This window comes from Aulostomus chinensis, chromosome 6 (genome assembly GCF_037954235.1).
Source record: "Aulostomus chinensis isolate RoL2024-O1b breed Wild chromosome 6, RoL_Achi_v1.0, whole genome shotgun sequence".
NCBI lineage: Eukaryota > Metazoa > Chordata > Actinopteri > Syngnathiformes > Aulostomidae > Aulostomus > Aulostomus chinensis.
This window is the reverse complement of record NC_141325.1, coordinates 15,070,048-15,090,406: the sequence shown is the minus strand read 5'-3', so window position 1 is coordinate 15,090,406 and position 20,359 is coordinate 15,070,048. Positions and strand designations below refer to the sequence as shown.

At 39.9% G+C, this 20,359-nt stretch overlaps 2 protein-coding genes across 3 annotated transcripts; one reads left to right on the top strand and one right to left on the bottom strand.

Annotated features, from left to right (window-relative positions):
• Nucleotides 1-294: 294 nt before the first annotated feature.
• LOC147260247 (ras-related protein Rab-27B-like) lies at nucleotides 295-9,633 on the top strand. Its single transcript, XM_086206735.1, has 6 exons — nucleotides 295-421; nucleotides 1,622-1,794; nucleotides 1,902-1,987; nucleotides 4,469-4,572; nucleotides 6,842-6,965; nucleotides 7,887-9,633. Exons 2-6 carry the CDS (start codon nucleotides 1,642-1,644, stop codon nucleotides 8,074-8,076), a joined length of 657 nt encoding a protein of 218 aa, XP_086062861.1. The 5' UTR covers nucleotides 295-421; nucleotides 1,622-1,641; the 3' UTR covers nucleotides 8,077-9,633.
• On the bottom strand, nucleotides 8,255-20,319 carry LOC147260246 (alpha-N-acetylneuraminate alpha-2,8-sialyltransferase ST8SIA3-like). 2 transcript variants are annotated; one of them, XM_086206734.1, is made up of 5 exons: nucleotides 20,225-20,319; nucleotides 19,840-20,083; nucleotides 18,626-18,748; nucleotides 14,793-15,350; nucleotides 8,255-12,941 (listed from the first exon to the last, which is right to left on the bottom strand). In XM_086206734.1, exons 2-5 carry the CDS (start codon nucleotides 19,995-19,997, stop codon nucleotides 12,659-12,661), a joined length of 1,122 nt encoding a protein of 373 aa, XP_086062860.1. In that variant the 5' UTR covers nucleotides 19,998-20,083; nucleotides 20,225-20,319; the 3' UTR covers nucleotides 8,255-12,658. The 2 variants fall into 2 exon arrangements, with proteins under 2 accessions (XP_086062860.1, XP_086062859.1); XM_086206733.1 differs by having other exon boundaries at nucleotides 19,840-20,315.
• Between the last annotated feature and the right edge of the window lie 40 nt (nucleotides 20,320-20,359).

Sequence of the window (20,359 nt, the reverse complement as noted above, 5' to 3'; positions counted from 1 at the left end):
ACAGTACAGAGATATTTCAAAGATAAATCTGTAAACCCTATAGGTTCTCGTTTCATTATTTTTGTATTGTTTTCACATTGTTTGTAGAAGCAGGATTACTTTCCTGAGCCTTCTCCAATAGGGGCCCTTTCCTTGGTTGGATTATTTCCTCTGAAATCCTCAGAGTAACACATTATTCATAGTCTGAGACACAATCCAGTTTTTCAAAGAGCTTTTTTCCTCAAGAGAAATACCAGAAAACACAAGGTCTGTGGGAACAGCCGTGCTTGCTTGTTGCTGGTCTGGGGCTCCTCCCTGGGTCACGTGAGAAGGGGAAAGGTTCAGAATATACTACGTGCCGTTGCATCATGATAGTGACTATTTTATCATCAGGACGAGTCAAGGGCCCTCTAGATGGACGTCAGCACTCCCAGATTGACTGGTAAGACAGTTGTTTTATTTATTTGACAGAAAATGTGGTCGTGTTTCTTGGGGACAGTGCTGCTGGGGCCGTTTTAAAACTTACATGTACCAATAGACAAACTGATCCTGTTTTTATTCGTTGATATGAGGTTTACAAAATGAAGAAAAATGCTCAAATGGTTTATTGCTTTTCATTTTGCAGATTCTAACAATTCTGCATGTGAAAATACTGGTTTTCATGGTAGCTGCAGAATGTGACCATATATTAAATACTACTCCGCATTCTGTTGTCAGGTTGCCCGTCAGTCCGTTCATCATGAATGTGATACCTCAGAGGGATTTTCATCTGGCAAAAAATGTCCATTTCGCCTCAAGGATGAATTAATTAGATTTTCTCGATCAAAGGTCGAGTAACCTCACGAAATAAGCTTTTGGCTTAAACTCAAAAAGACATAATGAAAAAATGCAAGAGAAATATGATAATGATACAGTAATAGATGATGGAAATAAAATGTCTTAAAAAATAACGTTATAGAGACCAAAGGTCAAATTCATTCATCCAAATCCAAAACTTAGGGATGAAGAGGGTGCTGTATTGTATGTACATATAGTAATGTATTTTCTGGTATAATTTCAAAGCCTTCACTGGATATATTGTGGACAGAAATAGATGTACACTGTAACCAGACTGGTTGGCAAAAACATACAACCACGAGATGCTCTTTCTGTTTTTTTTTTCTTAAATAAACTGAAAGAGATGGTATTCTTCAGGACTGCTGTTGCCCGTGGGGACCTTTCAACCACCTCTAATATAACTAAATCAGATTGGCCATGCTGTCTTTATTGGCCTGCCTGGCTCAAGCTGCGAGTGTAACCCAAACAGCGCAGAGACCTGAGTGGTGTCATGCATTGAAAGTTAATGAAAGGAGTTCTGTCTGCCAAACAGTCTGTGTTTTTGCTCTTCAAGTCAAAGAAACTCTGAGGAGGCATTTGACTGCTCATGTGGAAATCAGCCCGAGTCATGTGCTCCTTCCTCTGTGATCAGCGACTAATGAGTTGAGAGTTATGACGTCTTGCTAAGCCTGTGTGTGATGGTCCCTCTGAAAACTGAAGCTGAATTGTTTCACCTTTCTTTTCACCGACCCTCTGCACTGTAAGAACAGCTCTCTCTAAAATGAATTCACAACACGTCACACTGTGACCTCCAACTGTGCGGCAGGTTGAGCACTCAGCTGTACCATGGCTGACTGGGACTATGATTATCTCATCAAGCTGCTTGCACTGGGGGACTCTGGGGTGGGAAAGACCACCTTCCTCTACAGGTACACTGACAACACTTTCAACCGCAAGTTCACAACCACAGTGGGCATTGACTTCAGGGAAAAGCGAGTGGTGAGTGGTTATTTTACTGGACACATTGTTCAAGGGCTTAAATCCTGTGTCACATGATGTCGAAAGAGTGTATTACTTTATTTTAAATTATTGTGTGTTTTTTTCAGGTGTACACGGGGACGGGTGCTGACGGAACGACCGAGAGGAACTTTAAAGTCCATCTTCAGCTTTGGGACACGGCAGGACAAGAGAGGTAACTCTAGCTGATGTTCACTCATTATGTTCCATGGTTATTGAAAGCCCTGGGGGCATAAAAGAAGGGGGGGGGGGCCATAAGCAGCCAAAGAAGGAGTTAAGTTAGCAGGTGAAAGAAGACAAAGATAAAGGAGGATGAAAGGAGAGGTGGAGGACAAGGACTAGGAGAAGGAGCTTCATATTATAGTTTTCATGTACTCCTTTATTGATCTTTTTTTTTATCAGCCTTTTAAAAAGACACTCAGGATTTGAGTTGTCCAGAAAGCAGAAGGAATAATAAGTCAGTCAGATCCTATCCATTTATTCTGCTATTCAGCTACTAAACACTAATAGTAGCAGACCCTCCTGCTTCATTTGAATTCTTTTCTTAATGCACAGTGGGTGCATGGATTATTATGTTTGACCTGTTGATCACTACGCTCGTAGAGTGTCTAATCGCTGCTGCTGGTTGATGTATTTATTTTTTCATTCTATTGATATGAATGTGATGGACTTTAAAAATGATTTGGCCTTTTGGGACTAATAAAGTATTCTATGAATCTACTATTTACGTTGTAGATTCTCACTGAAGGCATCAAAACTATGAATGAACACATATGGAATTATGTAGTAAACAAAAAGTGTTATATAACTCAAAACATGTTATATATATTTTAGATTCTTCAAAACAGCCACCCTTTGCTTTGATTACTGCTTTGCTCACTCTTGTCGTTGTCCTGTTGAAAAACAAATGAAGGTCCCAACTAAATGCAAACCGGATGGGACAGCATGTCGCTGCAGGACGCTGTGGGAGCCATGCTGGTTCAGTGTGCCTTCACTTTTGAATAAAACCCCAACAGTGTCACCAGCAAAGCACCCCCACACCATCACCCCTCCTCCTCCATACAGCCAGAACCTGGTCCCCTTTACAGTCAGAACCATGCATGTAGAGACCAGCCGTTCCCCTTTTTTTGCATCACACAAAGACGCGGCGGGTGGAACCAAAGATCTCAAATTTGGACTCATCAGACGAAAGCACAGATTTCTACTGGTTTAATGTCCATTCCTTGTGTTTCTTGGCCCAAACAAATCTCTTCTGCTGGTTGCTTTTCCTTAGTAGTGGTTTCTTAGCAGCTATTCAACCATAAAGGACTGATTGGTGGAGTCTCCTCTGAACAGTTGATGTAGTGATGTGTCTGCTACTAGAACTCTGTGTGGCATTTATCTGGGCTCTAAGCTGAGGTGCTGTGATGACATCATGAAGCTCATGATGCTTTGCGACACTGTCAACAAAGCAAAAGGTGGCTACTTTGAAGAATCTAAAATATAAAATACATTTACAATTCTTTATCAATTTTTCTTCCATATGTCTTGCTCATATATTTGATGTCGTCAGTATGAATCTAAAATGTAGAAAGTAGTCAAAATAAAGAAAAAAACATTGAATGAGAAGGTGTGTCCAAACTTTTTACTTGAAGTGTATATTTTTATATTTTCTAAATAAGACTTCAATTTCATGTGAAATATAACCTTGATTGGTAGCTGAGAACCAGCACTGAACACCATAATGTAAAGAATATTTTACAGGATCCATTGCATGTTATTAATATGAATTTAGTTGCAAATCCATCCATCTATTTTCTTCTGCTCATTCCTGTTAAGGGTTGGGGGGGGGGGCTGGAGCCTATCCCAGCAGCCTTTGGGCGAGAGGCGGGGTTCACCTTGGACAGGTCAGCAGTCCATCACAGGGCCAACACATAGAGACAGACAACCATTCACACTCACAGTCACACCTGCAGTCAATTTAGAGTATCAATCAGCCTCGTCCTCTCTTGATGTCTTTGGACTGTGGGAGGAAGCTGGAGTACCAGAGAGAACCCACACAGGAACAGGGAGAACATGCAGACTCACATAGAAAGATCCCGCGCCCGAGCCGGGACTCAAAGCCGGAACCTTCTTGCTGTGAGGCAACAGTGCTGACCACTGCACCACCGTGTTGCCTCCTTTAGTTGCAATTGAAATGTAAATTTATAAGGTACACCCAGAGAAAAGTAACATTATCTAACAGGCAAACAATAAATCATTTCTACTGCTTATCCTGTTCAGGGTTGCAGGGGGCTGGAGCCTATCCCAGCGGTTATTGGGAAGAGAGCTAGGGTGCCAAAGAATAAATCCTCCTAAAATAGGATTATGTTAAATCTTACTGCATTTATTTGAGAGAATTTATTTAATGAACTTTTTGGGGGCCAATTTTTTTCCTAACCCTAATTAATATAAGTAGGATGGATAAAATATGAGCTTCGTGTCTCTAAATAACCCAGCACGGGTCAACGACACCGCAAAGCACTCATCATGAATAAAAAAATCACTTCTCTCAAACATTTTCATCAAAAGAGGATTTATTATTCATCTCAGTCATTCTTATCACTTATCACTCCTTAGACTAGGCTGTGTAATGTAATGTAAGCTGTGTAATACAAGCTTTTTCACATGTTTTCAGGTTCCGCAGCCTTACTACAGCTTTCTTCAGAGACGCCATGGGCTTCCTGCTGATGTTCGACTTGACTAATGAGCAAAGCTTTATCAATGTCAGGAACTGGATGAGTATGTGGCATTGCATTATCTGGTGTATCTTCTTTAAATCCATCCATCCATCGTCTTCCCATTATTCCTACACATTAAGGGTAGCGGGGGGCTGGAGCCTATCCCAGCGTCAACGGGCGAGAGTCAGGGTTCACCCTGGACAGGTCACCAGTCCATCACAGGGCCAACATAGAGAGACAGACAACCATTCACTCTCACAGTCACACCTACAGTCAATTTAGAGTATCAATCAGCCTCGTCCCCTCTTGATGTCTTTGGACTGTGGGAAGAAGCTGGAGTACCAGAGAGAACCCACACAGGAACAGGGAGAACATGCAAACTCCACACAGAAAGATCCAGTGCCCGAGCCGGGACTCGAACCTGGAACCTCTTGCTGTGAGGCGACAGTGCTGACCACTGCACCACCGTGCTGCCTCTTTTTTAAATCCCTTCAGATAATCACATTTTACTTGTTAAACCCCAAATCAAAAATCAGAATTTCATCATTAAAAAAGTAAACAATAAAACAATGACTTTTAACATAGAAAACAGACAGAAACTTCAGGAACAGCTTCAGAGGAGGGGCCACACACACACACACACACACTCTCTCTCTCTCTCTCTCTCTCTCTCTCCCCCCCCCCTCCCTCCCTTTCTCTCCTCTCTTATGGAATAGATTCGGCAAGAACAGAGCAGATGAACACTCATCAGTTAATCTGTTATTAATTTCATCTTGATCCTAAATGCTTGAGCTTACTGCAACTCAAATGCTGGACTCTGCAGATTTGTTTAATGTCATTGTGTCTATGTTGTTTTGTTTATCAGCTATATTTTCAAGATTATGCCTAGTGACACCCTCCACAAATATATTAACAATACACAAAAAATACTCTTTACTGTAGGGAGGGTGGTTTTAATGATTTGCATTTATTTATCATTTTTTATGATTCATTACTATTAACTTCTGTGTATTCAAATGATAGATGTTCTATATATTCATTGTCATTTATGAAATTCCTTTCAGTTTGTGCACTTGCAGAAAGAAGCAGAGATGTTTAGACTAGGCTCTCAGATGGCGGGCCTCCTTTTCGACAAATCTTGGAAGACGTTGTTCCCCTTACTCTTCACTGCATTAGTTATAATTTTGTTTCTGGGTGCTTATAGATTTAATTACATAATTAGAGAGTAATTGTGTTATTTCATCTCATAGACAGTACGCTAGACTAATATTCCTGTTCTTACCTCAGAGTCCACAAATACATGGAAATGGTCATTTAATAGTTTCTAACTCCTGGACAGTAGGAGAAACTATAAAATTACCCTACAAACTACAGTTTCTCTTTACATATCTTTCACTACATCATATATATTAGGCTGTTTTACATGTGCTCCTTTGATAACCAAGATTCTTTCAACTCCATCACCGAGCATCCACAGAAACTGTCTTGAGCCCCCTTGGGGAGGCCCACCCCCCACTTTGAAAACCTCATGGTTTAGACAAAAGAGGCCCACATAAGGAAGAGACAGGAAATAGTCAGGGGCCCCTGCATTCCATTATTCTTGTACGCACTGTAAATCTTTGTCTCAGCCTTTTCTTTTTCCTCACTAGAACTTAAGAAATTTGTAACCCCAGGCAAAACAGTTCCCAAACTTATGTGAACTTGGATGACCTGGTTAGCGGAGAGCAGGGATGGGCACTGGAGCATGTGGCTCTTCCGGTTAGAGGTGGGAGCTCGAGTCTTTTTTAGAGACCCAACGATGCATCTACTCAAGGACCCCGAGTCAGTAGGAGGTAGACCGCTGATGGCCACCAAGAAAGTATCTGAGGAGGCGAAGGCAAAGTTTTGGCGAAGGCAATACAGAAAAAGCATGGGGAGTGAGCAACCCCCCTCAGGAAATGTTCCACATTTAAAGTAGACAATAATGATGGTCATTCACAGTTTCTTTTTCAGAGGTTTATTCAGACACCAATTATTCTGGATGTCACATGCAGAGACAGAAACATCTGTGTGGTTTGATACATGACTAATGACCCAACAGCTAACAAAGCAGGCTCTATCCTCACAGGAAAAGACTGTACCTGTGCAGTTTAAACTGAAGTAATGTGAAGTGAAACTCATCTTAGTTGGACTGTCGCTTTAACGTTTTGTTACTGTCACAGCAGGCTGCCCTGTGTTTTCCCTCCTGTCGTGGTGAGAGGGATATGCGCCCATACAATCCTGAGCACTTTCTGGTTTCTTCATGCGTGTTTGCATTTCATGGTAGTTACTAACTTTCTCTGTTGGTTAAGGTCAGCTGCAGGCCAACGCGTACTGTGACAGTCCAGACATCGTCTTGGTGGGAACCAAAGCAGATCTCAGAAGCATGAGGGACGTTCAAGGCAGACAGGCCAGAGATCTGGCTGATAGATACGGGTGAGGAAGCTGTCTTTTTTTTTTGTTTGTGACCTCTAAGTAGTGGTGGGATCAAATATGGGCACTTCCACAATGCTTCCTCTCACAGGTAATTTTTCTTCTTCAGCTAAACAAATATGGAGATATTGATATGTATATCAATTATTGAAGAACTGCAATATCCAGGCACCATCACTCTGTTTTTTTATTTTTTTCTAAAATGTATACATCTACTTTGGTGATCTTAATTTTGACTTTTTCTTTTTTTTCTGAATGGAGGGTTTGAGGATATAGGATGTTGAATGTTGCTCGTGAAGTCCCCTGCTATTGTCATAGAGCCAACACTTATGATTTATAAACATTTTAACCACATATGGTTTTTAATTAAATAATACAGTAACTTGAGGTTAACATCATGTAACAAAAACACTTTTTACAGAGACATGAAGTACTTCATTTATCTCCCCAGGAAATTACATATTACAAAAGCAGCATAATGAAAGTCACAGAAATAGCCCCAAAATAGTGAATAAGTCACCACAGGAGGGTGCTATTGAGCTATTTAGTGGACGATTATGTTCCTCAACCTGATCCTAACGAAGTCAAGATAATGTTGAATCATTATGAGATCAATGGAGGCAAAACATAATAATGAATTGATTGATTAAAAGATTTTTTTTGCAGTATTTGCTTTTGTCCTGTGAAGAATGGATTGATTTATTTCTCCATTTATACCCCCTATAAGCCTCTAAAATGTATTTAAGTGCAACAAGAAAGAAAAGTTAATATGTTATTTGGATGATCTCCTCAGGAAAAACTAAAACAGTTTTGATGAAGTGATATTTATTTCAACAGTGTTCTTGACCCAAACACCAGCAGGTGCAAGTACTTGTCACGTCTATTTGTCACCTTCATCAGAAACCTCCTCTCTCGTGCCCTCAGCATCCCTTACTTTGAGACGAGCGCGGTCACTGGCGCCAATGTGGACAAGGCTGTGACCACCTTGCTGGGCCTGGTGATGAAGAGGATGGAGCAGAGCATGTGTGGGGGTCAGAGCACTGAACACAACGGTGGCCTTACGGACAGCCATGAGGTGGTGGAAGCCCCTGTCAGGAGGACCTGCGCCTGCTGATCATGCTTTGCTCACACTTGCTCGTAGAGATGTTTTTACTTGGATGCCTGCAGAATGAGGAAGATGGTCCATACCTGAGAAAGGTAGAGCTTTGAGAAATAAGAGTATTATTTATTCAGTGTAAATTGTGCCGCGTTCACTGCATTTAAGACCCTAATTCTAACAATCTGTCAAATAACAGTCAAATAATGACCAAAAACATGTTGGCAGCACAAATATTTGTTATACTGATAGCAAGGTAACCATTTCTTGGTAAATGCAGTTGATGAAATCCCAGATTGCAGGCACATTTGGTCAAGAGTTGTGTTGGCTTTCTGTGGGCCAACTACAACATGCCAAGGTAAGTGCACAACTGGCCAGAAGTGATGCGGGTGTAATGAGAGGGCCTTGACCCTGGTAAAAGGTAGACCTGTGGCTGAGTTTTGGCACCCTTAGTAAATGCAAATCATTCGAGGACAAATGTGGGCCATGGGAGAACTGAACTGAGAAAATCTTGGCCAAACATTCATTGCTATCTGGAATAGTTAGCTTGTTAGCATCCTGAAAGCCTTCAATGACACTGTAAATGAACTTTCTGCCTGGAAAGGAAATATGTAAATGTCATGTACAAACTATTTTATTTTGACTGATGTACACCCCCAGCTATTTACAAGTAATAATCCAGTTACAAAATGTGTTGCTGCTTTGAGCACCACAAGGCAAAAGCCATCCAGTTCCACTGTACTTGAGGAGAGGTTCATTTGTATCACCAGTATATTCAGATTACTGCAAATCACACCAGAAAAAAAAGGTGGATAAATACAACTACAGGCAGGGTGCTAACTGTCCCTTCAAGACATAAATCTTGATATTAATGTTATTTACTTGCTGCCTGAGAATTGTTTGACAGGAAACAGACGTGGATCCACTAACAGAAGAAAAATATTGTTATAGATAACGTGGTTACAGAAAAAAGGCTTTTCCATCACATTTACATTTCACAGAAAAAAATACTGTTTTTATTTGACACATTGAGGCATTGATGGAAGGAATATGCAGGCACATAATGTATATTTGTCATGGGGTATAATAAAAAAAAAAAACACAACATGGTTACATTTCCTATATGGATGATCATTTTTGTTAAAGCAACCAAGATAGCAAAGTTCCATACATGATTTATGACTTTTATATGACATGAATATACGCAGCCAAGCTTTTATGCCTTTATGGAACAAAGTAGCCATGCAGATCAAATAAACGTACAAGAATGTTAAAGGGTTTTTGGAAGGATTCCTGTATAGTGCTGCATTTTGAATAAAGACATTTTTATGTTGTAAGTCACTTTCCTGTAATGTAAATGTAATGAACAAGAAGCTAAACTGTTAACAGGAATTACAATCTCAGACTCTTGTTAGTATCATTTTCTTGAACACACATTCTACACATTTATTTTGAAAATTATCACGTCGGAAAGAAAATGTCTATCATTCATGCCAGTGTCGACAGCTTTGTTAAAAACATCAAATCAATCTGTACGAGGACATTCATGGAGTCACAAATAAAGTCCACTACATTAAAAAAAAATGATGCTTGTGCCACAACGAGTGATATTCAACTTTAAACTCAGAGAAGGGGATATGCAAGTTCTGCTTCAATACTGTTTTTGTAATACAGCGTTCTTTGGTGTACCAACAAAACATTCCGAATATAGTGACAATAGCAATGAGTCCTCAAAATCACATCCATGACATCAGTAGAGTTCTGCTTTTCAAGCTATTTCCAATCAGGTTTGTGTTCCAGTGGTGGATTTAGCGCCTGCACTGTGATTCCGAGACAAGACGTCATAGATGAAATGCCTGTCTTGCCTAAGGACGCAAACAAAAAGGAAAAAAAGCTTTTGTGTGGGAAAGGACGGCAAGCAAAAGCTTACCGTGCTTATTAAGAATGAGCACAAAAACGCACAGCACATCTGGTTATTGCAACAAGGAGCGCATGTTGCAAAGTCATGAGGCCGTCATGTGGCTTTACTTTTCATTGAGCCCGATCAGCATCACCATTGCTGCCTACCAGTCCACTCTGGCATGACAGATTGGTCTGTTTCTAAGAAACCACAATTATCTAGATATACCAAAAAAAAATTAAAATAAAATAAATAAATAAAGCTTGTTCATTTTTAAATCATCTTAGACAACAATGACCTGTAGAGGTTTGGTCCCATTTGAAATGTATAGGGTTTGTTTTTCCGCCTCCAGACATCTAGCATAGTCACAGGTGATATTCTTAAGGAACACTCCATCAGGAATACAAACAATAGCAAAGAACAGAATGTTACCCTCAAAACTATCTTCAAAAAAGTTGTATAAAACTGGCCTAAATGATTTGTTAGTGCCTCTCACATGCAATGTTTAATGGTTCATGCTCTTTGTACAAGATGCAATAAGTCATATAACAATCATTCATTTCTCTGCATTATGTCACAAATATTGGAACTGACAGGGTTAAATAACTTTTTCAGTCAAAAAAGCTCTGTAATAAATAGTACATTCCATTCTTAAATATGTTGAAATAGTGGTAAACCTCAAAATCTTATTAAATTAGAAATGTGTCCAAAAAGTTACATTTCCTGAAGTTTTTAGCCACAGCAGTGCCATTATACCGATCTGATGGTCTTTACTGTAGAGTTGCAACTCGTGTTGCCTCTGTCCATCTCTACTACTGGTTAAAATAGTAAAATTGTTTCAATTTTACTTTAAATTTGTCTTAAAGTTTTTATTGTTTGTTTGTTTGTTTGTTTTTTTTGGTTGTTGTTTTTCCTGGAGGCAATTCTTAAATGGAGATTTTTGCTTTTCCAATAAATTCTAACAGGTTTCACCAAACAAACAATTTCTCACACAAATATTAGTTGCTACTTAATATTTAACTGACTGAATTGTCAGTTGTTTGCCATGAAGAGAATGATAAAATAAAAATAAAAAAAATCCAAAACAACAATTTTGCTAGCTTGCTAACAGATTGTGGTAGTCAACTGACGTGTGACGACATGGGAGATATTTTGTTACATTACACACACAAAATGATACAATTTACTTAAAATAGCAACACATTATGCTATTAATGACAAAATGATGTACTAATCTCATGCCAATTGTCTAAATTTAAGATTCCCGCCATCTAAGACATTAAGATGTTTCAGACGACTTCCTTGGAGAGTTCCTGTACTACGATGCAACGACTTGCTCAAAGCTAATGCTAACTTCTACAAGTTATGGATGTATGAATAGCTGGTGCGACAGTTTGTGGCGTAACATTATTACATTTGATTCAGCGGGATTCACATCCAATTTTCCAAAATTTATATACCAGTTAGAAAAACCTAGACTGTTGATATCGTCACCTGAACCAGCTGAAGGTATCTTCAGTATTAAATGATGATAAAGATTGTAGCACATTTAAATCATTTATATGCTCTTTTGATCTAAACCACTTTCAACAAATATCATAGCAGTATTGTCCAAAAAAGTTGATACTCAGCTTCTTTGACTGACAGTTGGGGAAAGAATTACAAATATGCTAAATTTCAGTGGTATAGCCTATTTTTGGTCCAGAAGAGTCTTTGAGGAGCTTAAAAGATTCAGAACAGCCCCTCTGTTTTTTTCCCAAAACTAGATAGCTAGATTTTTTTTATTTTCAGAAAATTAAACAGCTTTGTGAATCGAATGTAATAGTATTATTTGAGAGGCACAAACTGGGATAAGTACAACCCAGTCTGGATGTACAATGACCATTACACCACAGCCGGAAGGCTAAAGAGTGGTAGACTGATTGGAAGTTATCTTAGAACCTAATGTAGGCTGATACCACTTTCTAATATTCAGTAATATAACGAAAACTTACGATCTTCTGTCCATTAATCTATGGCTTATTGTTGGAATGTTGTTTATTATTCCAAAATTTGAGGAATCTCAACAAAATTTGAAGTGGACAGTCATACTGTCAACACAGTAAAAGACACACAAGTATATATAGAGTACAGTATTGTAAACAAATACTATATCTTCCAGAGCGGTGCAGATTGTCGGACAACTTGCTGGGGAAAAGGGCCTGAAAACGGGAACTGCACCTCTCTTGAGGCATTGAATCTGATTACAAAAAACACTGATCTAACTCCTTCCCTGAGATTAGGCAGTGATTTCAGTGTACAGAATCAGTATACTGTTGTAAAAGGCGATTAATCAAACACTACTGTACCGAACAGAACCGGAAGAGTTGACTATTTTCATTTCCACAGCTGCAGACTCCAGTTAAAATTGATATTTGTTCTCTTCAAGCGTTTTTAGTCACTGCCAAGCAGCCATGCAAAGGAGGTAATGGAAGCAACTGAGTGGGTGCTAACAGTAACACCGAACACAACAATACCGAATGTGATTTACATCTCCAGTAACAACTTCATGTGAAATTACAACTTGATGTGAATCATGGTGTCATAAAATGCTGTAACATGTATCATGCATTGTGGGTTCACAACAGAAGTTTGAGCGTAGCTGACGTGTTTGGGTCTCTGGAGTCACCCTGTAACCATCCAACACCTGTCGTTACGGTTCTAAGTGCAGTGTGTCAGGCTGAGTTTGGTCACGCCGTCCCTGTGTAACTTGTAGAGGAGCTTGAACTCGGTGGGCAGCTGGTGGGTCTCCTGCCACTTTGTAGTGAATTTGGTCCCTTTCTTATCATAGTAGTGATAAGGCAGATCCTTGCCTGTGTTGGGGTCCCAGCCGAAGGGCCAGAAACCATAGAGGTGGATTTCGTCGCACATGGCGGACGCCAGCGTGTACATGAGGATTCCTGTGCTGAGCCGTTTGGGAGAAAGGTTTTTAGTCTTCCAGTATCTGCAAGAGAAAAGACAATTCAGTCCTTCAAGATCAGAATTGAACCATGGCAGCAGAATACCACTAATAATTATTATAAATATAATAATTTAAAACTACTACATCAGAAAATCAATTCTCATATTCTCTATTTGCATATTTAATTTTCTTTCTATCATTTGTTTGGTCAGTGTTTACATTTTCACAATATCATAATGAAAGCAATGATTTTAGAGGGATGACTTAACTCACACAGTCTTTAAAATAACCAGATTTATTAATCAGACTGAAGAACAGTTACATTGGACAGCATGTGCAAGTGGGGACAAAATCTGTGTTGATTCTGAAAATTGGGATTAAGGAAAATCCCCAAAAGTGGCTAAAGTCACTTCCTTTTTTTGGGGGGGGGGGGGGGGGGTCAACTGTGGTTTAAAAAAAAAACCAAAAAAAAAACAATGATTTGATTTGATTTAAAGTAATTGTGTAAACTCAATTGTGTCCTCCCATTATGAGTTGTATCTCATACAGCCTACATCATGTACTCAGTTAAAGCTAATATAATCAACGTTTCTATGTGAACAGTGGATTGACTATGGAAAGAAGGATTGCATGCACTGACAATTGCACAGATCCACACCTGATTCCACAGTTTGCGTCGGCTTTTATTTGGGTTTTCGTATCTGAAACTCCACCGACGTTCTGCTCTCATCAGTGCGGTCTCCAGCAATAGAAAACAGTTGTTTTTCACAAGAGAAAAACTCTTCAAATCCAAACAGCAGACAAAGTGCAGTGTGTGATGGCACATGCCTGTTTTTGATCTTTACATCCTACCTGTACCTTATTGTACCAAAAAAAAAACCAGTATCACTATGATTAAGTATTATGATATATATTATTTGAGTATCTGAACCATGACCCTTTGTAATGGGTATTTTTTTTATATTATATTTAAAATGGAAATGAAACTTTTTATAATGCAATTCAGAAATATTACAGGTTGGGCATAGTAAGCTAGTTCACTGTCAGTGTACCAAATGGCATAACATAACATTTGCACTTTAGCTTGGTTGTTAAATACATTTGAGAGAACCAACTGTAGGACCGTGGAGAAAAGGCTCTAAAGACGGCTTTCACTTACAATGATACCTCACTGAAAATAGGTGTTTTGAACTCATGAAGATCATTTTTCCCTCCTGCAGCACTACTTTTTAAACCCAGAATCCATCAATTTTTAATATGAACGTAGAAACAACTGCATAACAACAACTACCCCCAAAAAAGAGGCAGTTTACAAACCCTCAAGCGCATGGTTTGGCATAAATAATGTCTTCTGAATTCAGCCATAAGCTAAGTGCATCTCATATCTAATCAACACTTTGATTAGAGCTAAAAACAAACTCGGTGTTGTGTCACCTTAAATAAGTGGATCAACTGAATGTGCCTGCTGGACGAGCTCAGCACCACCATGAAAAAAGGTCCAAACTGAAAAGGTTAAATGGGTTTGTTGCTCAAATCAAAGTGTTTGTGGGTTACAGAGAATACGACTGGATTAAGAAGAGAGTCATTTTACCAGACGATGCACTTGAGAGTTTGTTCAAGAGGTTTTTTTGGCAGATTGTTTTGTTCGTCCTCAGTTGCCATTAGTTTCAGCTTGAACATACGTAGCTGGCTCTTTCTGCATCCTATGTCACAAAGAGGTAGCGCAGAGAGGGGAAACTTCTTTGGCAGCTGAGTACTTGTGAGTACTTGGAAGGCAAAATACACTTTGTGGGTGAAGTCATGCTTTAAGTCGCAACAAGGAAACTATACTTTCGGTTTGATAAGTACTCTGTAGACCTCTGACAAAAAATACTGTTATCAGTGAGATCTTACTTGTTGACATCGTGCATGATGTTCCCTGGCCAGGCCAGTTCAATCTTCAGCTGGCCTTTGTGCTCCACAAAGAAGTCCACCAGGGTCCGGGTTACTGTGGCTGAGGTATGGAGAAAGAAGGCGGGGATCCAAAGGATGGCTCCCTCCAGCTTCTTCAGGTTAAGGAAGAAGTTATTCCTATCTTGAATGGTCAGCAGGTTGTTGTAGTACCTCTCCAGGATGCTGGGGTTGAAGGTAGTCAGGTTGGTCTTACGGCCCACGTCCTTTGAGTAAATCTCTGTCGGCGCGAAGTTGCAGCGGAAGACAAAGTCAGCCTGGTCGATTTCTGAGCCGCAGTGGCTGCCTGTCAGGATGCCGCTATTGCCCACCACAGCACACATGCTGTAATGCTTGTTGAGGATAGGAGAGATCTCAGGCAGCAGGGACTTGAAGTTGTTGCTGATGGAGAAGACGTACTTGTGGCTGGAGTAGTCGAAGTGCATCAGCTGGCCAACACGCACGCTGTTCTTAGTGAGGGAGAAGTTGTTGGTGAGGTCAATGTAGCTGTAGATATCTTTCCTGCAAGAAGAAAAGAAGAGCGGCTGGACATTCACATTTATGTTTGATGATGTGTTTGCTTACTGTTGACAATTTTTGCATTTTCAGTCCTAGGGATATATACTAAGCCACATTTTTAAAGGAAGGTAGGGCTGTGTGTATCGTCCCTGGTATATGACTGCAAATCCCAGGATAAGAAGTTTTCCTGTCATCAATATCCTGCTGCTATAGGTACATTTTGTAGTTACATCTAACATTGTTGGCACTTTGACAATTTTTTTTATTTTTTTTTTGCAATTTTTCTACGGGTTCATCCGGGGCTTTCAGAATGAATCTTTTTAATGTTTTTATTTTTGTTAGAATTTTGACATGTGAATCAATTATTTGAATTTGTTAAGGTAAGATTGGGATTTAGCATTATATTTGAGACCACTGAGATTTTCTCTTATTGATCATATTTATAATGTGACGTGATAACAGGTCTGCACAGGAAAGTGACGTATGTAACGTATCTGACATTATAAAACGATATCATGGGGGTTTTGATGTCACCTCCACAGAATATGAGATCTTGTGAGTCTAATCATATTTTATCTCATATCTAATAATTCAAAATTATAGAAAATTCAGGCCTGAACTGGAATGTCTCCAGTTTGTTTCCAGAAAGGGACTTTCACGTCAATGAACAAAATGTGACACAGCCAGAAGACATGGAATATGAGATTAGTAATCCCTTATCTTTATTGACTTGTCTGACATTTGAACTGGAAGCTGAATGTAACAAGTTAATTTTAAGGCATTCTGGAAAATATGTGCCAAATAAAGTAAAATACCACTAAATATCTCAAACTTGTGATGAGGAAAGTTTCCCTCCCACCCAGCCAGTCTTACACATATTTTCTCTCATTGTTGAGAGAAATACTGAACGCATTAATGATAAAGTTATTTGTTATTATTTGTGTTGACCAATGAAATTACTACAAATAAGTGTTTATTACTTATTTCAGTCAACTCAAGTTTTTATGGCTTCACTTGTCCCACGCTTCTGTTTTTGTGGTAAAAAAAAACACATAAATGTGTTTTCTAAAGTACTGTTAATAGGGTTTTTGGGAAAAAAAAGAGAAAAAAAAGAGTGTTTGTCTCAGCTGGCTAAGGAGTGTGGGCGTCTGTGTTTGATTGACAGCTGCTGGTAGGAGTAAAGTGACCAAACAAACAGTTCATGGTAAGACAGCGTACTATTAGCGCTACTGCTGAGGAGTAATGGCAGTTTCATGTTGCTCGCAACAACTTAGAGGCATAGAAGGTACATTTTTCCAAAAGGTCAGAAATGAGAAATTACAAACAACTTTTCATCCATTTTACTGTGTTTAAGTGGAGCCCGTATGTAACACTGTGTGCATTAAAAGTTTTGAGCCATGTCCACTGGTCGGAGGGTCGATTTTTGTCTTCACGATGGGGGGGGGGGGGGGGGGGGGGGGTTATTGGGACAAGAGGTGACGCCTCTGCTGCCTCACTTGGGTGTCCAGCTACAAAAGTGTTGTCATGGGGCAGCTGTTCTCAACAAAGTCGGTCTGATCTTTGTTATTATTTCTTGATCTGCAATGGAGAACCTCTGCAGTTCCAGTCACTGTTTCCCAGATTCTTTGGCTTTGTGATGATCTGATCAGTGCAGCTTTGCTTTTTTCAAGATTATTTATGTTGACTGACAGGTCGAAAGGGCGGCAGAAATCTCAAGAAAAATTACTTTAAACGGTATGCTGTGTTTATACACCGTACAGTCTGAATACATGATTGCAAATTTGAAATATGAGGAGACGGGCGCAACAGATACTGGAAGCCAGAGCCAAAGTCTGGCATCATAGAGAGGGAGGATGTGCTAGTGTTTGAAAGCCCATATTATCTCTTTCATAGTGTTGCACTTGTTTTTTCATATGAAAAGAAACAAACAAGCTAGTGATGTTAAGAATGATAAAAACGAGCTTGAATGTGAAGACTTCAGTCCAGCCAGTACATCACAGCGTGAACTGGGGGTGAATTTTAAATCACGGATTGTAAAAGTCAGAATAATTGCCCTACACAGCTAATTTGGCAACGGAAAGGTACAGTGGTTGTAGCCCTAAAGGAGTGTAAGGTCACACCAGCATCCAACAGGACCAAAATGACATTGTCAGCCAGATACTGAGCACCTAATGAGCCAGAGTGATGTCAGCAGGGCGAATGCGTGTTTGGGGGGCTCGTTCAACAAGCGAAGGGTGCAGAGCAAGATCTTTGAATGTTAGCTAAGAGGGAAGGTTCAGGAGCAAAGTTAATGTGGTTTGATTTAATTGGACATTCTGAAATAAGACAATAATGATTCTCTGTCTAATTAACACAAAAACTAGCGGGACCCCTTGGGGAACACTCCAGTGTCCCTTCACCCTCTACACCACATACATCCACCATAATTATACGTATCATTGAGGATGAGGAGGATGAGTTCAGGTGTGTGTTGGGGAACTTGGTCACATGGTGTAAGCGGCTACACATCTGCAGCTCAATGTGGTAAACACAAAGGAGATGGTTGTGGGTCTGAGGAGGGTCAGAGGACCGGGAACCCTTGTATCTATTGAGGCAGTGAGGACATTAAGGAGACTACAGTGGGAGTGCAGACTGTTAACATTGAAACCCTCTACACGAAGGGCCGCATCATTCAGGGCAAGACATTTACAACATGGAAAGACATTCTGGTCCGTGTCTATTAAACGTCTCAACTCCTCCCCTCACATGTTAACTGACTGGTCCATCTGATCTTATCCCACGCCGGTCAGCAGCTTCAGAATCTCTGTTTGTTATTCAAAACTCAACTATGCTACGATCTGGCTGAGTATTGCAATAATTCTACTGTTTGACATGTGTTTTCAAGATATATTTCATCACATATATCATTTTTACACGTGTAGCACCGAGAACTGTTCATTTTGCCGTCATATATGCAGCGTAGTAAGAGGAACAGATTTGAATCCATATATTCTTATAGATGATCTCATACAGTATATTTTTCTTTCTGAAATGTAAGCAGCTGTAACATGAACTAATTGTCCCTCTCTGGTTCTGGTGAAACCACAGAAATCTTAAATGAATTTGAATAAACTAATTCGACGACTGGAATAAAATCCAGACCACAAAAATATCGGTGCATCCGTGCAACAGTGTTCACAAACTGTAAAAGCATATAAAATATATTCCAATTTGTGTAATCGTCCTCACAAAACCTCTGACTAACAGGAAGAAAATGCCCAGCTAATTAATTATGTTACCTCTGCTGATAAAAAGCGGTCTTGTTAAATTTCCATTTGGATGGTTTTCCTTGGAGCTCCTCATTCAGGGCATTAGTCAAGGGGATGAATGAGGGGTCCAGGAAATTCATGGCAAACTGAGACCTGAGGGAAAAAAAACATTCAAAACAAAAAGCACGAATCAGTGATATGCAGGAGGGCAGTCTGGCACTAATGCTGGTCTTGTTGTTGATTAATGCTTGATATTCCTTTGGTACAAAATTATACTCATTATGTCCATCAGTTCAGCTGGAAAAACATCGCTACTTTATAAGCAATGGGTTTTGAAATTATAGTCCATTGTTTTTAATTTATTTGAAAACAAGTGGAATTGATCTGTATGATGCTGCAAACATTGATACGATTGAAACTGTTGAAAAAAAACGAATATTTGTTCTCTCAACTGTGAGTTTCTCTGAGGTGAAATCGTTCCAACTCATGAAATAAAAGTGATTAAATATCATTTTTTTGTGATATAATTGACATTTTCCAAACAAGCTTACTAACGAACTTGTTATGAATGGAAACATCTTGGCAAACAGGTTTTACCAGTTGTATGTATAACCAACAGAATAAATCAATGTTGAAATCCTTTACAAACTATAACGTTGAAAATTTGGAAAAGCAGAACAAAGATGCCAATTTTGCGAGAAAGACTTTAATAAAAATGATCTCACAGCTAAAGTTTCTGATAAATTATGAGGGGTTTCAGTTTTATACGTGCAGGCAATGACAATGACTTTGTATGCATCCACTCACTTTTAAAATATGTGATTAATTTAATCAATCGATGGATGTTCATCAGTTACATTGATTTAAAAAATGAAGTTCTCGGTAAAAAGGACAAAGCATTATAGAAAACATGAAAACATGAACATGCAGGTTCTATAGTAGTGATGTTAGAATGTGCGGTTCCACCCTTTTTCTTTTTACATCATGAACTTTTTTCTTGTAATTTTAATCATTCCGTACTACATCACCACGTGGTTTGACTGACAGGAAACATTTGTCCCAAATTGAAAGTAATGTGATGCTCGGACATTTACCCCCGCGCGCGCGCGCGCGCGCACACACACTCACACACACGCACACACAGGTTTGCATCGTGCACACTAGGCCACACTGGTTCTGTGTTTATGTTTGCCCAACAGCAACACATCCACCTACAATCTCTGCAAGACGTGATGATCACTTACCGAAACCCTGCATGGAACATAATCCTCGGGCCTCCCATGTAGTACTTGGAGGAGGTGAAGAGGCTGTCTTTCCTCAGGGACACATAGCTGATGAGCGACAATATAAGCACAGCGACGCACAGGATCACCAAACCCAGGGCCTTGGCGATGCGGACCATCTCGGGAGCGTTTTTACTCCCTGATTGTTACTGCAGCGAGGCGTTAGTCTATGTTGTCATCACCGGGACGGCAAACTGCTTCCTGTCTGTAAGACACAGACAAACCAGCGCTCATCGGCTCATATTTTCGGATAAAAATGGACGGCTGATGGTGGTGGTCGTCGGCTGCATGGTGGTGATGATGATGATGATGAAGATGATGATGATGATGGTGCCGAGGCTCGGACCGCTCTCATTCCTGCCCAGCCCTGCTGCTGCTGCTGCTGCCGCTGCTCCACGCTCAGCTGCGACTCCTCTCCAGGCTGCAGGCTTAATCAAGGAGATGGAACGAAAATGCACGTCAACACCCCCCCCCCCCCCCC